Source organism: Loxodonta africana, chromosome 5 (assembly GCF_030014295.1).
Source record: "Loxodonta africana isolate mLoxAfr1 chromosome 5, mLoxAfr1.hap2, whole genome shotgun sequence".
In the NCBI taxonomy this organism is placed as follows: Eukaryota; Metazoa; Chordata; class Mammalia; order Proboscidea; family Elephantidae; genus Loxodonta; species Loxodonta africana.
The window spans coordinates 118919530-118939938 of record NC_087346.1 but is presented as its reverse complement, the minus strand read 5'-3'; the positions used below and the strand labels follow the sequence as shown (position 1 = coordinate 118939938).

General features: G+C 37.3%; 1 protein-coding gene across 9 annotated transcripts in view; it reads left to right on the top strand.

Moving 5' to 3' along the window:
* Window positions 1–20409, top strand: part of KLHL5 (kelch like family member 5) — a 96475-nt gene that overhangs the window by 30838 nt on the left and 45228 nt on the right. For all 9 annotated transcript variants that reach the window (XM_064285940.1, XM_064285939.1, XM_064285936.1 and 6 more), the window contains 3 exons: window positions 9859–10041; window positions 14861–14997; window positions 15528–15724. In XM_064285940.1, the coding sequence (XP_064142010.1) occupies window positions 9859–10041; window positions 14861–14997; window positions 15528–15724 (517 nt within the window). The remainder of the gene's footprint in view (window positions 1–9858; window positions 10042–14860; window positions 14998–15527; window positions 15725–20409) is intronic.

The following is a 20409-nucleotide window of genomic DNA, read 5'->3' as shown; positions in this document are numbered from 1 at the left end:
TTTCTTTATGTTGAGGCATAACCAAATTATTACAGTCATTATTTGGGGGGGGGGTCATGAACCCCCTGAAGCCTATCTGTACCCTGTATCAGTTAAGAGTTCTTAGTTTTAAGCGACTGAAATTGACTGGCCGATTTAAACAGAATAGGAACTTATTGTAATCATACTTGTTTCCAGAACTGCTGGGAGAGCTGGAGAATCAGCTTGGGAAAAAGGATAGGCACTACAGTTGCACAGTTGTCCTTTTTTAACTCCAAATTCTTAAGGCAGAAGAACCTGTCTTTATGCCACTTACTGCTTGCATCTTAACTGTTTTATTTTTATTCCATTTGGAACTGGATAAATGAGGTTTGAAATTTTTAGAATTAGATATATTAGGCATAAAACAATGAAACATACCCCCTATATATACGCTTACATGCACATAGACAAATAATTTAGTCATTTAATTTTAGGGATATATTAGTAGGGCATAGGCTAAAGTAATAGAGCAAAGAGAATAAAAAATACAGTGACTCAAGATAGAAATTTATTTCTCTATCACCTAACAGGTAGGCAGGTAGCCCAAAGCAGATAGATATCTCTGCTTCACAAATTCATTCAGAGACCTTGTGAAGCGAAGCTACTTCCATGGTGTTTCTCAACCATCCTATAGGTTGTTACCCTTTCTGCAGGTTTGAAGCTTACTCAGTTTTCCATCTGAATTCCAGCCCATGGGAAGGGCCAAAGAGACGAAAAGGAGGACTTAAGTAAATGACACATGCTGCATGTGTTAATTCTCCTGATATTTTGTTGGTGAAAACTTAGTCACATGGCCACAGCTGATTGATTGCAAGGGATTCTTGGAAATGCAGTCTCTAACTGAGTAGCAATGTGTCCAGCTAAAACTTATTGCTATGAGAGAAGAAAAGAATGGATCTGGAGTACAATGGATAGCAAGAGGTGAGGACAGCTGAATAGAACTTTTCAAAGTTCTTTGGATCTGATTTTTTAAATTAATTTTTCCATATTCATAATATATATTTTTATCATAGAGGCATTAGAAAATAGAAATAAATGAAAACAGAAAAATAAAAATTACTAATTACATGAATAAGGAGCCCTGGTTGGTGCAGTGGTTAAAGCCATCAACTGCAACTGAAAGGTGGGCAGTTCGAAACCACCAGTCGCTCAATGAAAGAAAGATATGGCAGTTTGCTTCCATAGAGATATGCAGCCTTGGAAACCCTATGGGGTCACTATGAGTTGGAATCGGCCAAGTGGTGGTGGGGAGGGCCGTGGTTAATCACATGAATACCGCCAAATAATGACTTAACAATTTGAAGAGTGTCTTGCAGGTGTTCTCTGTGCACATGTAATAAAATAAGGTTTTTAAAATAATAATCTGAATCTTATTGTACATACTGTTTTGTGGCCTGCTTTTTTACCCCAATGTATTGAGAATATTAAAGTTAGGGCTCTTTTGGTTGCAAATGACAGAAACCCAACTAAAACTGACTTAAGCAAAAACTAGAAATGTTTTCATTCATATAAGTAGGAAGCCTGAGGATAGAGCCTAACTTTAGAAATGGCTGGAGCCAGGTACTCAAATAACACCAGAAATCAATTTTCTCTCTTTCTAGACTCTAATCTCTTTTGTGATGGCATTATCTCAGGCAGGCGCTCAGTGTAGTAGCAAAAATGCCACTGGCAGCCCTGAGTTTACCTTCTATCACCTTAGCAACCCCAATGGAAAAAGAGTGACTCTTTTCCCACAGTGCCAAGAAACATCATGAGATCGGCTCTGATTGGCCTTGTTTGGATCATGTGCCCACCCCAATCAATCATCATTATTGCCAGAAGAATGTGGCCCTCTTACTGGCCAGGGCTCAGTCCCTTGCTCACTCCTGTGCAGGCCATTCTGCCCAAGCCACATGGACTGAACTGAAGAATGTGTAGTCTCCCAAAAGGTACAGATAGGTTCTTTACTATAAAAAGGCAAAACAATAAATGTCCACTAAAACAGGCTTCTATGTTGCCAAATACCCTCCTCTATCTTTTAAAATGACTATGTCATACTCCCAGGAACAGACATGCCTGTGTTTATTTAGTCAGTATTCCTTTTTTTTTTTTTTTTAATTTGCTGCTAATTTTTTTCCTATTAGAAACAACCTGTGATGAACCTTCCCTGTAGGTAGAGCTCTGTACATAGAGATGATGTTTCCTTTGGATAAAGTCCCAAGGGTGTGCACATTTTTAAGATTTTTGACTTGTATTCTCAAAGTCATTTCAGGAAGATTACAACTAGTTTAATTCTCACCAGCATTGTATAAGAGTGCCATTGATCCCTCCTCTTTCCACTGATTATTATTTAAGAAAATGTGTTTTGTTTTGTTTTTTTAATCTTATAAGAGCATAATGCTCAAGACGGACCTTTCTTGCTAGTTAAGCTAAACTATTGTTCGATTTTAAGATGGCTTCCGGGGCTATTTTTGGTTTAAGGTTTAAAGATTATCTCAGGGCAGTAGTTGAAACTACAGCCGCTATGCCTCCAGAAAGTCTAGAGTCCATGAGAATTTGAAATTCTCTTCTGCATTTTTCTTCTTTTGATCAGGATTCTTCTTTAAAATCTTTGATCAAAATGTTCAGTAATGGTAGTCAGGCATGATTCATGTTCCTCTGGCCTCATGGCAAAGGGTGCAGCTGTTTACGGAGGTAATTGGGCACACATTCCATAAAACAAAACAAAAAAAAACCCATATCCTCCTCCTATTCCTGACTCTCCTTCCTTTGTTGCTCCAAGTGAGTAGAGACCAATTGTCATGCCTTGGATGGCCTCTTGCAAGCTTTTAAGGCAGCAGGTACTATGAAACAACCTAGGAGGTAGAACAGAAGCACTAAACACATTATTAGGCCATTTAATTGGGATAGCTCATGAAACCATAACCCTATTGCTCCAAAACAAGGAATCAAATCCCATGAGATTTTTGGCTGTACATAAGTAGCCTCAGCATCTACTTTTTTTTTTCATTGTTGTAAGTATATCTATCACATAACTTTTGCCAATTCAGCTTTTTAGAAAATGTGATTCCTAATAAACGACATTTAACTCTCTTCACCTTAGATATTCTGGCCACCATACCAGGGAAAACTCATAAATTCCCAAACCAAAAAATATTGGTCTTGAAAAGGAAAGAGGTGAAGGCATTCTTTTTCCTTGGCTCTTGTCATTTCTCTTTGTACAGCTGCAGTGCCCTCTCCTTACCCCTTCCCCACCCCAACTCCTTCCTCCTCTTCTTCCTCACCCATCTAAACTCAAAGATACATCTCAAATCTCACCTGCTACTTGTTGCCTTTCCTAACACTAGTCCATATGACCTTTCCCTTCTCTATATACCAATAGCAATTACACTCCTGTTGGGAGTGCACGAGATGATCCAGTGGCGTGATGGTGAGATATTAGAACTTCTATTTATGTTTTATCCTATGCTTTAAAGCTGTTTTTGCCCATGTTTTCTAATGTAAATAATATTTGTATAATGATACCTGTATCTTTTATAAATTAGTAAATATACATATATTTGGGCACGTGCCACAGTATACTGAAAATGGTATTCATCAAAAAATTTAGAGACTGCTAGCTTTTTAGCCTATACTAAGCAATTTGCATTCTCATTTTACATTTGTGGTTTTGAATATTTATAAAAGATGCCAAAAGATTCATGACAGTAATTTGCAGTTTTGCTAAGACATGAATTCTAAATGCCACAAACTATGAGGCAGGTGGCTAGGAGTAAATCACTAATCTAGGGAGTGAGCCAAACAGACTGTTTAGGGTTTCAATGAAGCTTTGCTTTCTACTCATAATCACGTACAGTACAATTCTTGGGAAGTAATTCTGAAAACTTCTTCTGAAAAATTACTCTATTACAAAAGCCAAATGCAAATTATGGTGAGGAAAGTGAAGAAATCTAAGAAGCTTATAATAAAAAAGGTGTATTGGTGCATATCATGTGTTTGTGTGTGTGTGTATGTAAGCTGAGGAATCACAAGGGTTTGCAGTAGTGTCTCGTGTTGCGCTTTAATTTTTTCCATTTTATGGACTGGACTCCTCAAGCTCCAAATCCCTTCCCTACAAAATTATTTCTTTGGCTCCCCACAGTTTCTAATTACTGGTGCAGTGCTGTATATTAGGAGTTACTCTGTAAATAGTTGGTGACTTGATTCTGTTTGATACTTGTCTTCTTTCTATGTTTAGGCATGTATCTAAAAAAAATTTTTTTTATATAAATTCATTGCCTGCTGCAGAGACATAAGCTGGGAATTAAATGTTTCCCTGTAGCCTGGGAATATTCAGCAGTGCATGGTTAATTACAGTGAAAGTCTGCTATAAAAGAAGATTTGAACTATCTCATGCAATTCTTTGAAATATGATTTACCATCTTAGTAACATATAAATAAAACCGAGGTGTTAGACGGGTTTCCTCTGTTATCATATAAAACGTCAAGTAGAAATCACAGAGAAATATATTGTAAATGCTCCAGAAATAGCCTATTTCCAGACATTTGTATTGTGGGTTAGGATGTTTGCTGGGTTTACTGAAAGTCTTTTTAAGTAAGAAGTATGAAACTTAGTTATAAAAATGGAGAATGCTGCAGATCACCTTATAAAAAGACAGTCACTCAGCCAACCAACCAACAAAAAACAGCATTACATAAGGACAAAAGACAGATTAAAGTCCTTCCTATCGTCCAGTGAAAAACAAAGTTCTATTAACCATAGCTTAACTTGATGGTGCACTTACTTTGGCTAGGGCTATCTGCACATAGATTAAGAGCACCACTGCTAACCAAAAGGTCAGCAGTTCAAACCTGCCAGCTGTACCTTGGAAACCCTATGGTGCAGTTTCTCCTTTGTCCTATAGTGTTGCTATGAGTCGGAATCAAATCGACGGCAATGGGTTTTGGGATGTACGCATGCGTTCTTTAGTAATCCTCAATGAGGGATCCCTTGAAAGAAAGTACTAAACCAGGAACTTACTGCCGTTGAGTGGATTCCAGCTCATAGCGACCTTATAGGACAGAGTAGAACTGCTCCATAGGATTTCCAAGGTTCGGCTGGTGTATTTGAACTGCCTACCTTTTGGTTAGCAGCCACGGTCTTAACCATTGTGCCACCACGGCTCCAAGAAAGTACTGCATTACTTGTTTTGCTGTTGAAGAAGGTGAGGCTTAGAGAGGTTAGATATCTTGTTCAGAGCGATACACATAAGTGGCAGAGCAAGATTTGAACCCAGACCTGTAAGACTGTGGACCAGCGCTGTGCGGTGGAACTTTTGTAATGATGGAAATGTTCCATATCTGCACTATCCACTTTGGTAGCACTAGCACCGTGGGACTGTTGAGCTCTTGAAATATGGTAATGCAACTAAAGAACTGGGTTTTTAATTTTATTTAATTTTACCCATGGGGCTAGTGGCTATTGTATTAGACAGCCAACTCTAGAACCTTAGTAAAATGCTCTTAATCAGTACACCATACCTCTCCAATTCAACCCCTCCCCCACCCCACACACACATGCACATCAAAGCGTATAATAGGAAAAGAAAAAGAAGGAAGTGGCAACATTTTAAGTTACACAGAGCTAGAGTATTAAAAGCAGTTTGATTCGCCAGGGACAGAGAAGTGGTCTTTGTCCCATGGAAACCTCTAAGAGACTCTTGCTCTCTTATACCGAGCTGAGGGAGAGTCATCCAGCAGTGGACTTTTGTCCAAGATCCTTCCTTCATACCATTAGTCCTTGTGCTTGCAGGTGCCTCAGGGTAAAGATAAGGAAGGATTTCCATTTCTTTGTGAGTGGTTTTGGCCATCGCTCTGAATGCCTCCTGATCTTGGCTTTGTAGCCTCCCTGCTTGTGTGTTCTTAGCTGTTCGTGTTGGCCTTTTTGATCCTCAGATTTCCTCATTTGCAAAATATGGTTGTTGAATTAAACGGTTTGTACAGAGTTCTTCTAGATGTAAAAATGCTGTAGATAATTGTTTTAATGCTTTAGATCCTGGAGTTCTGTGGATGTGTAGTAAATTTTTGCATTGTTAAAAATATGCGTACAAAGCCCAAATTAAAAATCAGACAACACAAGAGATGCTAGAAAGCTGTGCAGCGTTTGAAGTCTGTTGCGTAGCCCTGGTCCTCTCTCATGCCGTTTTCTGAATGGATGGCTTCGCTCTCAACAGGACGCAAAGCAGAAGCCTGCACTTCTTGTGATTCTTCATTCGGAGCAGAGGGAAGTGGTTGCTGTATACCTAGATATCTCAGTGAATTAATTGTCACATTGAAATAATATGTTCTTTTAACATACAGTAGCAGTTAAAGCCTTGAGAGCAGATAAAGAAGTTTGAAATGTTATGTTAGAAGCATAAGTTGGCTTTTTGTTAATGTGTATATGTATAAACAATTTTGATGCTTTTACCTTTGTGCTCGTTTTGAAAATAACAAATATTCCATTAAGTTCCACCAGTTCATTTAAACTATTTGAAGAAATTTAGTTTACATACATTTGAAGTAAAGTCTTTAATGTGTAACTCAGTGTTTTGAACCTGTTAAATATCATTACCTGCTGATTTTGAGAATATATCCATTTCTTGACGAAAGGACGTACCAGTGGTCTTCAGCCTATGGTATGTGTTAGGATCACCTGTAGGGATTTTTTAAAAATACGATATTTAGGTTTCACCTCAGACCTAGTGAATCAATCTCAGGGAATGAGGCCCTGCATACAGATGCTGAAATGCTCCCCAGGTTATCCTGATATATGCCAGAGGTTGAAGAAGCACTAGTCTAAACCAAAACACCCTGAAAGTTCTTGACAAGAAAAGAGGTGGTCTATTCATTAAGTGGTCTTATAGCGACATCACTAATAACTTAGACATCATTAATAACTTTATTATACTGACATCACTAATAACTTAGTGACGACAGTATTATAAAGTTATTGTTTTTCTTCCAAAATTTAACATTGGTATTTGTGTTTGGGTCTGGTGACTCATCACTCAAAAAAAAAAAATTCAGGTAACTCACTGTCTATCATTACTGACAATTACTATGATGCATAAGTAATGTGATAAAAATCATAGGAACCTAAGAAAGAAGTGTTGTATTTGTTTACCTTATCTTGTTCTTGCAAGAATCTATGACTTATGAAAATTAAACATCCTACTCTTCTCTTACGCTTAAAAAAAATTTTAATCACTAATATTCTTATAATCAATTGTCAGTGTTTTGACAATGTAAAACATAATTTTGTTGAAAAATGTTTTAATCTTTAAATCATTATTAATCAAATCCACCATTATTTGCTTTTGCTTATCTTATGCTTTCTCCTAGATTTTAAAATAGTATCTAATTCTCATTTATTTATACAAACAACATATAATTACATATTACTAAACACATTTTTGTAATAATGATCCTAAATGGGAGGTAGAATATATTAAACTGGATTTTCTAGGTCATTACACCAATAATATTTGTAGTGAACCACACATCCCTTCTAGATAATATACATTTTGCCTCTGTTGTCATTATTGACAATTATCCTCTAAGGTCATTTTTTTAGTGTACAAATATATATGGTGCTGAAAACATGCTGGACTGGGAGGACTTAGGTAGGGATAGATATTAGTCAAGGTAATACTAACCTCTGAAACAGGTAAATCCTAAGTCCAATGTGAGTGTTCTTGTGAGTATAGTCTATATGAGTGTTCTTGTTTGATTGACCTTCCATGTGTATAGTTTAGGTCTTCCTTCATCAAAATCTTCATTCCTCTGAATGCTTCAAAGGTCAGCAGAGCAAGGGCGGGGGTTTGGGGACCATGGTTTAAGGGGACTTCTAAGTCAATTGGCAAAATAATTCTATTATGAAAACATTCTGCATCCCACTTTGAAATGTGGCGTCTGTGGTCTTAAATGCTAACAAGCAGCCATCTAAGATGCATCAATTGGTCTCAACCCACCTGGATCAAAGGACAATGAAGAACACCAAGGTCACACGATAACTAAGAGCCCAAGAGACAGAAAGGGCCACATGAACCAGAGACCTACATCATCCTGAGGCCAGAAGAACTAGTTGGTGCCCGGCCACAACCGATGACTGCCCTGACAGGGAGCACAACAGAGAACCCCTGAGGGAGCAGGAGATCAGTGGGATGCAGACCCCAAATTCTCACAAAAAGACCATACTTAATGGTCTGACTGAGACTAGAGGAATCCCGGCGGTCATGGTCCCCAAACCTTCTGTTGGCCCAGGACAGGAACCATTCCCGAAGACAACTCGTCAGACATGAAAGGGACTGGACAGTGGGTAGGAGAGAGATGCTGATGAAGAGTGAGCTATTTATATCAGGTGGACACTTGAGGCTGTGTTGGCATCTCCTGTCTGGAGGGGGGATGGGAGGATAGAGAGAGTTGGAAGCTGGCAAAAGTGTCACGAAAGGAGAGACTGGAAGGGCTGACTCATTAGGGGGAGAGCAAGTGGGAGTACAGAGTAAGGTGTATATGAACTTATATGTGACAGTCTGACTTGATTTGTAAACATTCACTTGAAGCTCAATGAAAGTTAATAAAAAAAAAAAAATCTTCATTCCTCTACATTTAACCAGTGGTTAGGGAAAGGACCATGGAAAAGGCTCATCTGCTCTTAGCCACCTTAGCCTAGAGGGAACATAGTTCATTTTCATCATAAGACCACACCTATTTGCAGAAGAGGCTGGGAAATATACTCTAGCTGCTATATTACAGGAGAAAAAGAAAAAAGGTTTGGGTGAACACCTAACAGTTTCTACCCCATCCCTGCCATGAATGACTGCTAGTCATTCATTCTTGGCAAGGCATTTAATCTCCTTTGACTTCATTTCCCTTTACTTCAAAATTAAGAGAGCTGACAACTTTTCTTTTTCTTTTTTTTGATAGTTAAGAAAATGCTCTTAAGATCTAGTGTGGCTTGATTCAACAAAGCATTTGTCAGAATCCTAATATTCTTAAAAGTAGATCTGATGAGGAATGAGAGCTAGGTTATGGCACAGTTGGTGGTTTTGTAGCTAACTGCATAACTAGCCAACAGATGTTGATTACTTGATTCAAGTTTTCCTGGAGGGAAGATTGTGGGGGTATGTGGACTCAAGACTTTATTCTTAGTCCTAGCCTTTTTACTTTTTCAACAGTAAATAAGATGAAAACATAGAACTCATATACTTCAAATTACAATTTAGAATTTTCAAATAATTTTTTAGGCTTCTGGATTAGCCCATCATATTGCTTTAACCTATAATACAAGTTATAGGTTACTTGGGCTTTTGAGGTCTTGCCAGGGAATCAAATGAACTGTTTCTAACACTGTTATTATGACAATACATTTATATTCCAAACAATTATTTTATAAATGAGCTGTGGAACATAATCCATTTTTAAGTAAAGGTTGTTCTGTATTTGTATTTCCAAAATGGTTTAATTGCCTTCCTATCTTCAAAGATGAGACTAGAATGATCTCTCATACCCTTAAATATAATGTTAGAAGATTATGACTATCAGCAGGGATATAGGTTGGCTCTTTCTCAGCAGAGATGATGTATTGACTAGATGAGACCTCAAATAAGACAAGGTAGCTAGTAACTAGCAGTTGGATGTCACATTCACTCACGGTGTTTACAAGACACACATGTGACTTGAGCCATCATGGATTTTTAAAGATGAAAATATGATGAATGATTATACATTAGTATCAATTACTTTTATTACATTTGTAGGCTTTAAAAGGACTTTGATAGGATGGATCTTTTTAATGTGGTACTATTATTTCAAAATGTGTATTTTCTTTCTTTTCAGGACTTCCAATAGTAGTCAGACATTATCATCCTGCCATACTATGGAGCCATGTTCATCAGATGAATTTTTCCAGGCCCTTAATCATGCTGAGCAAACATTTAAAAAGATGGAAAACTATTTGAGACATAAACAGCTGTGTGATGTAATTCTAGTTGCTGGTGACCGCAGAATCCCAGCTCACAGGTAATTGTTTTCTAAATTTCTGTGTGTGTGAAATATTTCCTTGATAGTTCTCGACGTTGAGGTAACACATTCTAACTAATTATGATGGTGGAATGCTTTGTAAAGGGGTATTTCATTGAATTTCCACAAAGAAAATGGTACATATGAAATTATTACGCATTAAATGACCCCAAGAGGTCTTTTTCCCTCTGTAGAAGCACACAAGCAAAACACATTAGCTCCTAAGCAGTAGGTATTGTTTGTTATAAATATTAACTACTATAAGCATCTTTTATGCCATGGTCTACCTATCAAATAATTTCAGATAAACTCGGTGGAAATTAGAGCTTGTGGGTATTTAGAAGCAAAAAGATGGTGGAATGAAGTGGCTAAGAGTCTTATGAGTTTTGAAATAGGCATATCTATCTCAGCTTCTACTTGTTGACCTCCAAAAAGCATAAAAAGCAGTGGTGCTAGGGAACAAAAGCCTTTAACACAAATGAAGTATTATTTCTTGAAGTAAAAAAAGGAAAAGAGAACCCCTTAGTAAAGAATAGTTATTTTCTGTCTGGTAATTTTGTATTAAACTATTCATTGTTAATCACCACTATGATCCCAAAGATTTTTTATGCCATCCCAACCTAATTAACACTCAGTCCTAAAGGTTTTTTTTAAACCCTCCAAAGTGAAAGTAAAATCATTAGGAAGAATTGTACTTGATCTTGTAGCTTTCGGTGACTCAGTCAGCAAACACTTACTGAGATGCTACTACGTTCTGACAGAAAGTCCATGTTGTGAATATGGATTTATTATGCAGATATTTCAACCTAAATTTCATAGAGGCACCTAAAATTTTAAAATTTTTAAAGCTGAACTCATTACCTTACCTGCCCCTAGCTGTCATTTCTATATACTCTCAGCGTATACCAAAAAATAAAGAAGCCTGTTGCCATCATGTCGATTCAGACTCACAGCACCCTAGCATCCTTTTATTGCCCAAGACAGAAACCTAATATTGTTCTCCTTAATATCTTGGCCTTTCCTACCCAGTATGACAACAACAGGTAAAAACCCCTGTTAATAGTGTATTGTTTTTATTCATCCAGATATTTTCTATGTACGAACCTAATAAAAACTATATATAATTATTTAATTTCTATTTTTAAAAAACATAGTCTCATATATATCCTATTTTATATACGTCTGCTACTAAAGACCCCTTTAAAGTGTTAAAAAGCAAAGATATCACTTTGAGGAATAAGGTACACCTGACCCAAGCCATGGTGTTTTCAGTTGCCTCATATGCATGCGAAAGCTGGACAATGACTGAAGAAGAACTGATACCTTTGATGACACAACGTTGCTTGTTAAAAGTGAAGAGGACTTGAAGCACTTGCTGATGAAGATCAAAGACCACAGCCTTCAGTATGGGTTACACCTCAACATAAAGAAAACAAAATTCTCACAACTGGACCAATAAACAACATCATGATAAACGGAGAAAATATTGAAGTTGTTAAGGATTTCAGTTTACTTGGGTCCATAATCAATGCCCATGGAAGCAGCAGTCAGGAAATCAGACATTGCATTGCGTTGGACAAATATGCTGTGAAAGATCTCTTTAAAGTACTTAAAAGCAAAGATGTCACTTTAAGGATTAAGGTGTGCCTGACCCAAGCCATGGTGTTTTCACTTACCTCAGATGCATGTGAAAGCTGGACAATGAATAAGGAAAACCGAAAAAGAATTGATGCATTTCAGTTATTGTGTTGGAGAAGAATATTGAATGTACCATGAACTGCCAGAAGAACGAACAAATCTGAGTTGGAAGTATAGCCAGAATATTCACTAGAAGCAAAGATGGCAAGACTTCATCTTAAGTACTTTTGAAGTATTATCAGGAGGAACCAGTCTCTGGAGAAGGACATCATACTTGATAAAGTAGAGGGTTAGTGAGAAAGAGGAATACCCTCAACGAGAAGGATTGACACAGTGGCTGCAACAGTGGGCTCAAGCATAACAATTGTGAGGATGGCACAGGACCAGGCAGTGTTTCATTCTGTTGTACATAGGATTGCTGTGAGTCATAATTGACTCAATGTCACCTAACAACAACAGCAGCAATCCCTGAAGAAGGACATCATGCTTGAAAAGTAGAGGGTCAGTGAAAAAGAAGACCCTCAACAAGATAGATTGACACAGTGACTGCAACAATGGTCTCAAACATAGCAACTATTGTGAGGATGGCGCAAGAGGAGGCAATGTTTGATTCTGTTGTACATAGGGTTGCTGAATTGGAACCAACTCTACTGCACTTAACAACATAAATATATACTGTTTTGCCACTTTCTATTTTTGCATCATAATAAACTTGAATATTAGTGTGTGTCAGTTAATATAGTTGTACTTCGTTCTTGTTGATTGTTGCTTAGTGTTTTTGTGTGGATATTATGTGATTTATTGAAAAAATTCTTTACCAGAAGGCATTTGCACTTAGCTCAGGTGACTTCATCGCTTGCCTGCCACTATTGCTCTAAAATACAAATGTGGAATTTTCTCATATCACTGTGGTTGCTTTTTTCAAATCCCATTAAAATATGAGTTCTTTGAGACACTTGTAGTGCTTAGTAAATACTTGTTGAATGACGATGAAGGAAAGATGAAATACTTGCCTCAGGAACACATTAGATAAAAACCTACTTTTGTTACTCACTTGAATTTTCTATTTTTTGACAGATTATATTAAGACAATCCTTTTTTTTTAATTTTAGTGAAAATTTGCCATAAAAATTATGTTGGTAGAAAGCAGATTCCCAGCCTATAATAACTGGTAGAAAACAGATCCCCGGCCTAAAAAGGAACAAAGTGGTAATATACTTTCATTTCTTAGATTAGTTTCCTGAGGTTGCCTAGCAGATTACACAAGCTTGGTGGCTTAAAACGACAGAAATTTATTCTCCAACAGTTCTAGAGGCCAGAAGTTCAAAATCAAGGTATTGGTAGGACTGCACTGTATCTGAAGGTTCTAGGGAAGAATCCTTTGCTTCCAGTGTTTTATGGCTCCCAGTGGTCCTTGGCTTGTGGCTACATAATTCCATTTTCTGTCCCCGTTTTCACATGGCCTTCCCTTCTTTCTCCCTCCCTGTATATTTCTCCTCTGTGTGTCTTATAAAGACAATTATCATTAGAGTTAAGGCCTACCTGGATAATGCAGGGTGATTGCATCTTAGGATCTTTACCGTAATTACATCTGCAAAGAGCCTTTTTCCAAAAAGTTCATATTCACAGATTTGGGGGACTCCATTTAACTCACTATACTTGTTCTGGAGATGCAGCATGGCCTAGTGGTGAGAAATAGACTTTTTGGGGACAGGCCTTTCAGTCCCAGCACAACCACTTTTGTGGAATTGTAGCACGTTTTGTTGTTGTTTTAACTAAAGGGTGAAAAAAAGCGAGAGAGAAGATGTAAGTATTATGGGTGCTTCTTCCCATCATTCCATTCAGTGATTGTAGTCCTTGGAATGGCTGTAAGATGAGAGTCATATTGGGTGAGCATCTCACTTTGTTGAATGTAATGCTAGTATTTAAAGTACCTCCTTCAAATCTTTGCCCAAGCATCACCTTCCAGTAAGACTACCCATTTAAGCCTAACCTCTACTGCCCACTCCCCTTATGCTGCTTTTTTCCCCATAGCATTTACCACCTTTTAATATCTATAGAATTGTGTTATTTACTGTTTGTCTCCCTCCCTTCTAGAATGTAAGACTCCAAGAGAAAAGGGATCTTTTGTCTACTTTGTATACCAGTGTATCTCAAGTGCCTAGAACAGTGTTCAGTACTTACTAGGTGTGCATCAGTATTTGTTGAACGTATGAGTGAAATGAATAGGCAGTACTCAAAAAAAGATACCTGAGTGGGCAATAAACATTTGAAATGCCCCTCGATCTCACTAGTAATCAGGTGAATGAAAATTAAAACAATGAGATATCATTTAACACTTTGCAGGTTGTCACAATTTTTAACATCTAACAATATTGTGGAGAAATGGAAACTCTTATATACTGTTAGTGGGCGTGCAAGTTGGTACAGTACTTTGAAGAGCAAGCGGCAAAGCTGGGGAGTAAGGAGACTGGAATTGGAGAGGGATGCAAAGGGAGCGTCAACTATTAGCTGAATCTGTAATTTTTATTTCTTTAAAAGAAGGAATAAAGTAATTCTGTATAAGCATAGTGACATGGAAATATCTCTAAGACATATTATCAAATGAGAAATGCATATATATATTCATAACTTATTTTTGTTTATGGACAGAAATAGTATATACTATAGTATATTACAAAAAATATTATAGTTTATAACAGCATTATAATTAGAGTAATAATAGAGAATAATACAAATATTATCAGAAAAGTTAAAACATGAATTTGTTAAAGTCCTTGTCAGATGCCTTCCATATATTCACTACTTCTGTGATTAAATTTTAAATAACTTAGGTTATTTTCAAAAGATAACTGTAAAGAGAAACTAACTTATACATTTTTTCTTTCTTTGTGTAATCGAATCAATGCTGTATGCTTGTAGCTTTTTTTCTGGATGTTATAAAGCGATAGTTGAATAGTGAATGTGTAAACCGTTTACCTCAGCAGAAAAGTTTCCATAATAGTAATTTATTATTCCAAGGAAGGAAGTGAAGCATAAAGCAATTTGTCAAACTTAAAATGCATTTCCCAGCATCCTGCACTTTCTGTGGGTAACACATTCCTTTAACGGAAGCATTTATTAATGAACATCAACTTTAATAATGTCATTGAGGTTTTTTTTTCTTCTGATATGTTCTCAGATTGGTGCTCTCCTCTGTCTCAGACTATTTTGCTGCCATGTTTACTAATGATGTCAGAGAAGCAAGACAAGAAGAAATAAAAATGGAAGGTGTAGAACCAAATTCACTATGGTCCTTGATTCAGTACGCATATACAGGTAATAAGTCTGTAAATGTAAATTTAAAACCTTTTAGATTTATGTTATATTATTAGATTTCAGATTTCTGCTATGAATATAGCATGCCACAGCCAACAGTTAATTCTTCTAATCATCTCTGATGATACCAGTATGGATTAAAATCCCCATATTAAATCTTTTTCAATGGTTATAATAATTAAACTTTTGAATTTTTAAAAAAATATTAATATAATTAGATGAATTTCATAACGTTTTTAAATTACTGCATTTAAAACTTGGAAGTTATGCATAGCAGACATAAACTGCTAATTAATGCATCATTTAAAAATTCTGAAAATACACTATTTATTATTTTAGTAGAAATTGTGAAGACGTAATAATCTTTTTTTCACATTCAGTTTTTTTTCTTTTTGGAACGTCTTAAACCAGCTAAGTCTAGAATACATGGAGCGAATATCTTATTTAGAAATATCACTGTTAACATTGTTCTTTTATAAGCTCAGTTCAGTATAGTTCCATAGCTAATGGAATTTCTTTTTATCACTAAGGCCGTCTTGAATTAAAAGAAGATAATATTGAGTGCCTGTTATCTACAGCTTGCCTTCTTCAGCTTTCACAGGTTGTGGAAGCATGTTGTAAGTTTTTAATGAAACAGCTTCACCCATCCAACTGTCTCGGAATTCGTTCTTTTGCCGATGCACAAGGTTGTACAGACTTGCATAAAGTGGCTCACAATTATACTATGGTATGTATTTTTTGAAAAGCAGACCGGCATATGCTCTTTGCTTTATCCCTTATTGTTGGAGGCTTTTCTATATGTTGCTGTTTTCCAATGGCTCTGCCATATGCCTTGGAGTTCAGATTCACTGTATAGTGTGTCACATTTTCATTGAGTTATGAAAGAAAAACCCCATGTATTATTTCTCCTGGATATATGTGTTAAGCCCTAAGTTACTACAGTCACTAAGAAGCAGAGCAGTGGCCTAGACTGTTCTATTCAAGATTTTCAGATCTACTGCCTTTTGAAGCAGGGCTTCTCCAAACTTTGTACTTCGCAGCGTATGTATAAATTTTACAATTGTCCACAGGTTTGCTCATGGAAATTGGTGAAAGTAGTTGTATTGGTACAGTACTGATACAGAAGACAGGAGGATGAAAGGAAGCTTTTTATTAAGGACACATCGGATTATGTGGGTTTATTATGACACATACTGATTATATATAAGGGGGTATTTGTAGGCATATAGAATACTGTTCTTATTAACTGTAGCAAGCTGTGCACTCAATAATTCATATAGGGAGTTCTGACTCAACAGCATGGAAGATAATGTTGTTAAGTGCTGTTGAGTCAGTTCTGGCTCTTTGTACAACAGGACGAAGCACTGCCGGATCCTGCGCCACCCTCACAATCGTTGCTGTCCTTAAGCCCATCCTTGCAGCCACTGGGTCAGTCCATCTCATTGAGGATCTTCCTCTCTTTCCTTGACCCTCTACTTTACAAAGCTTGATGTCCTTCTCCAGAGACTGATAAGTCCAAAGTATGTGCGATGACGTCTCGCCATCCTTGCTTCTAAGGAACATTCTGGCTGTACTTCTTCCAAGACAGATTTTTTCCTTCTTCTGAACAAAACCAAACCCGTTGCCATCAAGTTGATTCCAATTCATAGCCATCTTCTTCGCTAACACCCTAATTCAGAGGCATCAGTTCTTCTTCAGTCTTCCTTATTCATTGTCCAGCTTTCACACGCATATGAGGCAATTGAAAATACCATGGCTTGGGTTAGGCCCACCTCAGTCCTCAAAGTACATCTTTGCTTTTTGACACTTTAAAGACATCTTTGCAGCAGAGTGGAAACCCTGGTGGTGTAGTGGTTAAGTGCTACGGCTGCTAATCAAAGGGTCGGCAGTTCGAATCCGCCAGGCACTCCTTGGAAACTCTATGCAGCAATTCTACTCTGTCCTATAGGGTCACTATGAGTTGGATGGAATCGACTCAATGGCACTGGGTTTGGTTTTTGGTTGGTTTTGCAGCAGAGTTGCCAAGTGTAGTACATCATTTAATTTCTTGACTGCTGCTTCCATGGGTATTGATTGTGGATCCAAGTAAAATGAAATCCTTGACAACCTCAATCTTCTCTCCGTTTACCATGATGTTGCTTATTGGTCCAGTTGTGAGGATTTTTGTTTTATGATGAGGTATAATCTGTACTGAAGGCTGTGGTATTTGATCTTCATCAGTAAGTGCTTTAAGTCCTCTTCACGTTCAGCAAGCAAGGTTGTCATCTGCATATGGCTGGTTGTAAATGAGTCCTCCTCCAATCCTGATGCCCGTTCTTCTTCAAATAGCCCTGATTCTGGAATTATTTTTTTTAGCATATGCATTGAATAAGTGTGGTGGAAGAATAGAACCCTGACGCACATCTTTCCTGACATTAAACCACACAGTATCCCCTTGTTCCATTTGAACAACTGCCTTTTGGTCTGTGTATAGGTTCCACATAAGTACAACTACATGGTCTGGAATTCCCAGTCTTTGCAATGTTATCCATAATTTATGATCCACACAGGCAAATGTCTTTGTATAGTCAATAAAACACAGATAAACATCTTTCTGGTATTCCCTGCTTTCAGCCAGGATCCATCTGACATGAGCAGTGATATCACTTGTTCAACATTCTCTTCTGAATCCAGCTTGAATTTTTGGCAGTTCCCTGTCAGTGTGTTGCCGCAACCATTTTTGAATTACCTTTAGCAAAATTTTACTTGAGTGTGATATTGACGATATTGTTTGATAATTTCCACATTCTGTTGGATCACCTTTCTTTGGAATGGGTGCAAATATGAATCACTTCCTGCCAGTTGGCCAGATAGCTGTCTTCCAGATTTCTTGGCATGATGAGGGAGCACCTCCAGCACTGCATCCATTTGTGGAAACATCTCAGTTGGTATTCTGTCAAGTCCTGGAGCCTTGTTTTTCACCAGTGCCTTCAGTGCAGCTTGGACTTCTTCCTGCAATACCATCAGTTCTGGATCATGTGCTACCTCCTGAAATGGCTGAATGTGGGCCATTTCTTTTTGATACAGTGACTCTGTATATTCCATCATCTTCTTTAGATGCTTCTGCATCATTCAGTATTTTGCCCATAGAAACCCTCAGTATTGCAACTCAAACCTTGAATTTTTTCTTCAATTCTTTCAGCTTGAGAAATGCTGAGCGTGTTCTTCCCTTTTGGTTTCCTAACTCCAGGTCTTTGCACATGTCATTGTAGTATTTTGCTTTGTCTTCTCAAGCTACCTTTTGAAATCTTCTTTTCAGCTCTTTCACATCATCATTTTTTGTGTTCACTTAGCTGCTCTGTTTGTTCAAGAGCAAGCTTCAGAGTCTCTTCTGACAACCATTTTGGACTTTTCTTTCTTTCTTGTCTTTTTAATGACTTCTTGTTTTCTTCATGTGTGATGTCCCTTATGCCACCCCACAACTCATCTGGTCTTTGGTCATTGGTGTTCAGTGTGTCAAATCTATTCTTGAGATGGTCTTTAAATTCAGGTAGGATGTACTCAAAGTCGTATTTTGGCTCTCATGGTCTTGTTTTAATTTTCTTCAGCTTGAACTTGCATGTGAGCAATTGATGGTCTGATGCATACTCGGCCCCTGGCCTTTTTCTGACTAATGATATTGAGCTTTTCCATCGTCTCTTTCCACAGATGTAGTCAATTTGATTCCTGTGTATTCCATCTGGAAAGGTCCACATGCATAGGGGCTGTTTATGTTGTTGAAAAAAGATATTTGCAATGAATAAGTTTTTGATCTTGTAAAATTCTGTCATGTGATCTCTGACATCGTTTCTCCCCAAGGGCATATTCTCTAACTACTGATCCATTTTCTGGCACTGTATCAGACAGTGTTCCACTGTTATTCATAAAGTTTTCACTGGCCAGTTTTTTCAGAAATAGACTGCCATGTCCTTCTTCCTAGCCTGTTTCAGTTTGGAAGCTCCGCTGAAACTGGTCTATCTTGGGTGACCCTACTGCTATTTGAAATACTGGTGGCATAGCTTCCAGCATCACAGCGACGTGCAAGCCACCACAGTACAACAAACTGACGGATAAGTGGTGGAGTATGGAGGATAATGGATATGAATTGACCTAGGATAGTGTTTTTTTTTTAGTGAGAAAATAAGGGTGTGTTGAAGATGTATTGTTGTGATCAGTTTCTATGGTCTTAACAGTAGAAGAGCACAGGGAAGGAGAGTATGTGGAGTTTTAAGGACTGCCCAACTTGTCACACTACAGCAGTTGGTCTTTCACACCTTAAGCAATGGTTGAAGACTGTTGCTGTAAATGCTCCAGTCAGGGAACTACAGTTTCTGGGAGAAAAAAAAAAAAATGTGCACATTCACATATTGTATGCAGTTATCCTTATTACTAATTTCTTAACATTTAGGATTTTTTTTTCCTCTACCTTCTTCCTCACCCCATCCTTCAGTTGAGTTGGTGAGTCTGTGAAGAATTGACAATACTTTCCCTAAAGCTTTCTCTTTCGTTAGAGAAAACAGAGAATTTGGGAGAATTCCAAGAATAGATATTTAAAATATTAGGAAGATCAGTTCTGCCTACCTCATGAGCTTGATGTGAGCCCCGAATGAGTTAATGGAAGTTAAGCACTTAAAACAGTGATTGACCCATGGGTATACCCACTCAGTAAATGGTATCCTTGTCAATGTCATCATCATTACACACAATTACCCTATTCAACACAATAGAGAGTTCTATGAGTGGACAAAAACACTCATACAGAAACAACCTTTATAATTGTTTTTTTCCCTACCTGTGGTATAATCACCTCTCAGGAACATTTCTTGTCCGTGATGGTCACATGGCCTCAGGTGAAAAAATAAAGGTTTGCCATAGGACAACACTGTTCAGACCTGGCATGGTATTATTTTAACATCTTTTTAATTAACTCTTTTGAAAGATCCCCCCACCACAGCATTTGTCCTCCATGCACATTTCTCATTTTAACCTTATGCTTGCAGTTTCAAATATTTTTTGGAATAAGATGACTATAAATAAAATAAAGCTGGATTTTTTCTTCATAATTAGTTCATAATTTAAGTAATATCTACTTCTTACAAAGGAGTTTTATTCACATAAAAGAATTTATATGCATTTAGGTCACTCTTGTTGTTTACAGTAGAGACACAATTGCTTTTTTAAGGCTTAGACATAAATTTAAATTAGCTGGATGTTTTTAAAGCTATTTTCATAGCCAATTAGTTGTGGTAGATTTTTTTTTCTCAAGGCCATTATTTGACATTATTCAGTTTCAACAGAGACATGAAATTGAATTCTAATAACAAGTAATTTAGAGACAGATTGTCTGATTTGAATTGTTGCTATGGGAACTGAATGGAAATGTATAGGAAAGTT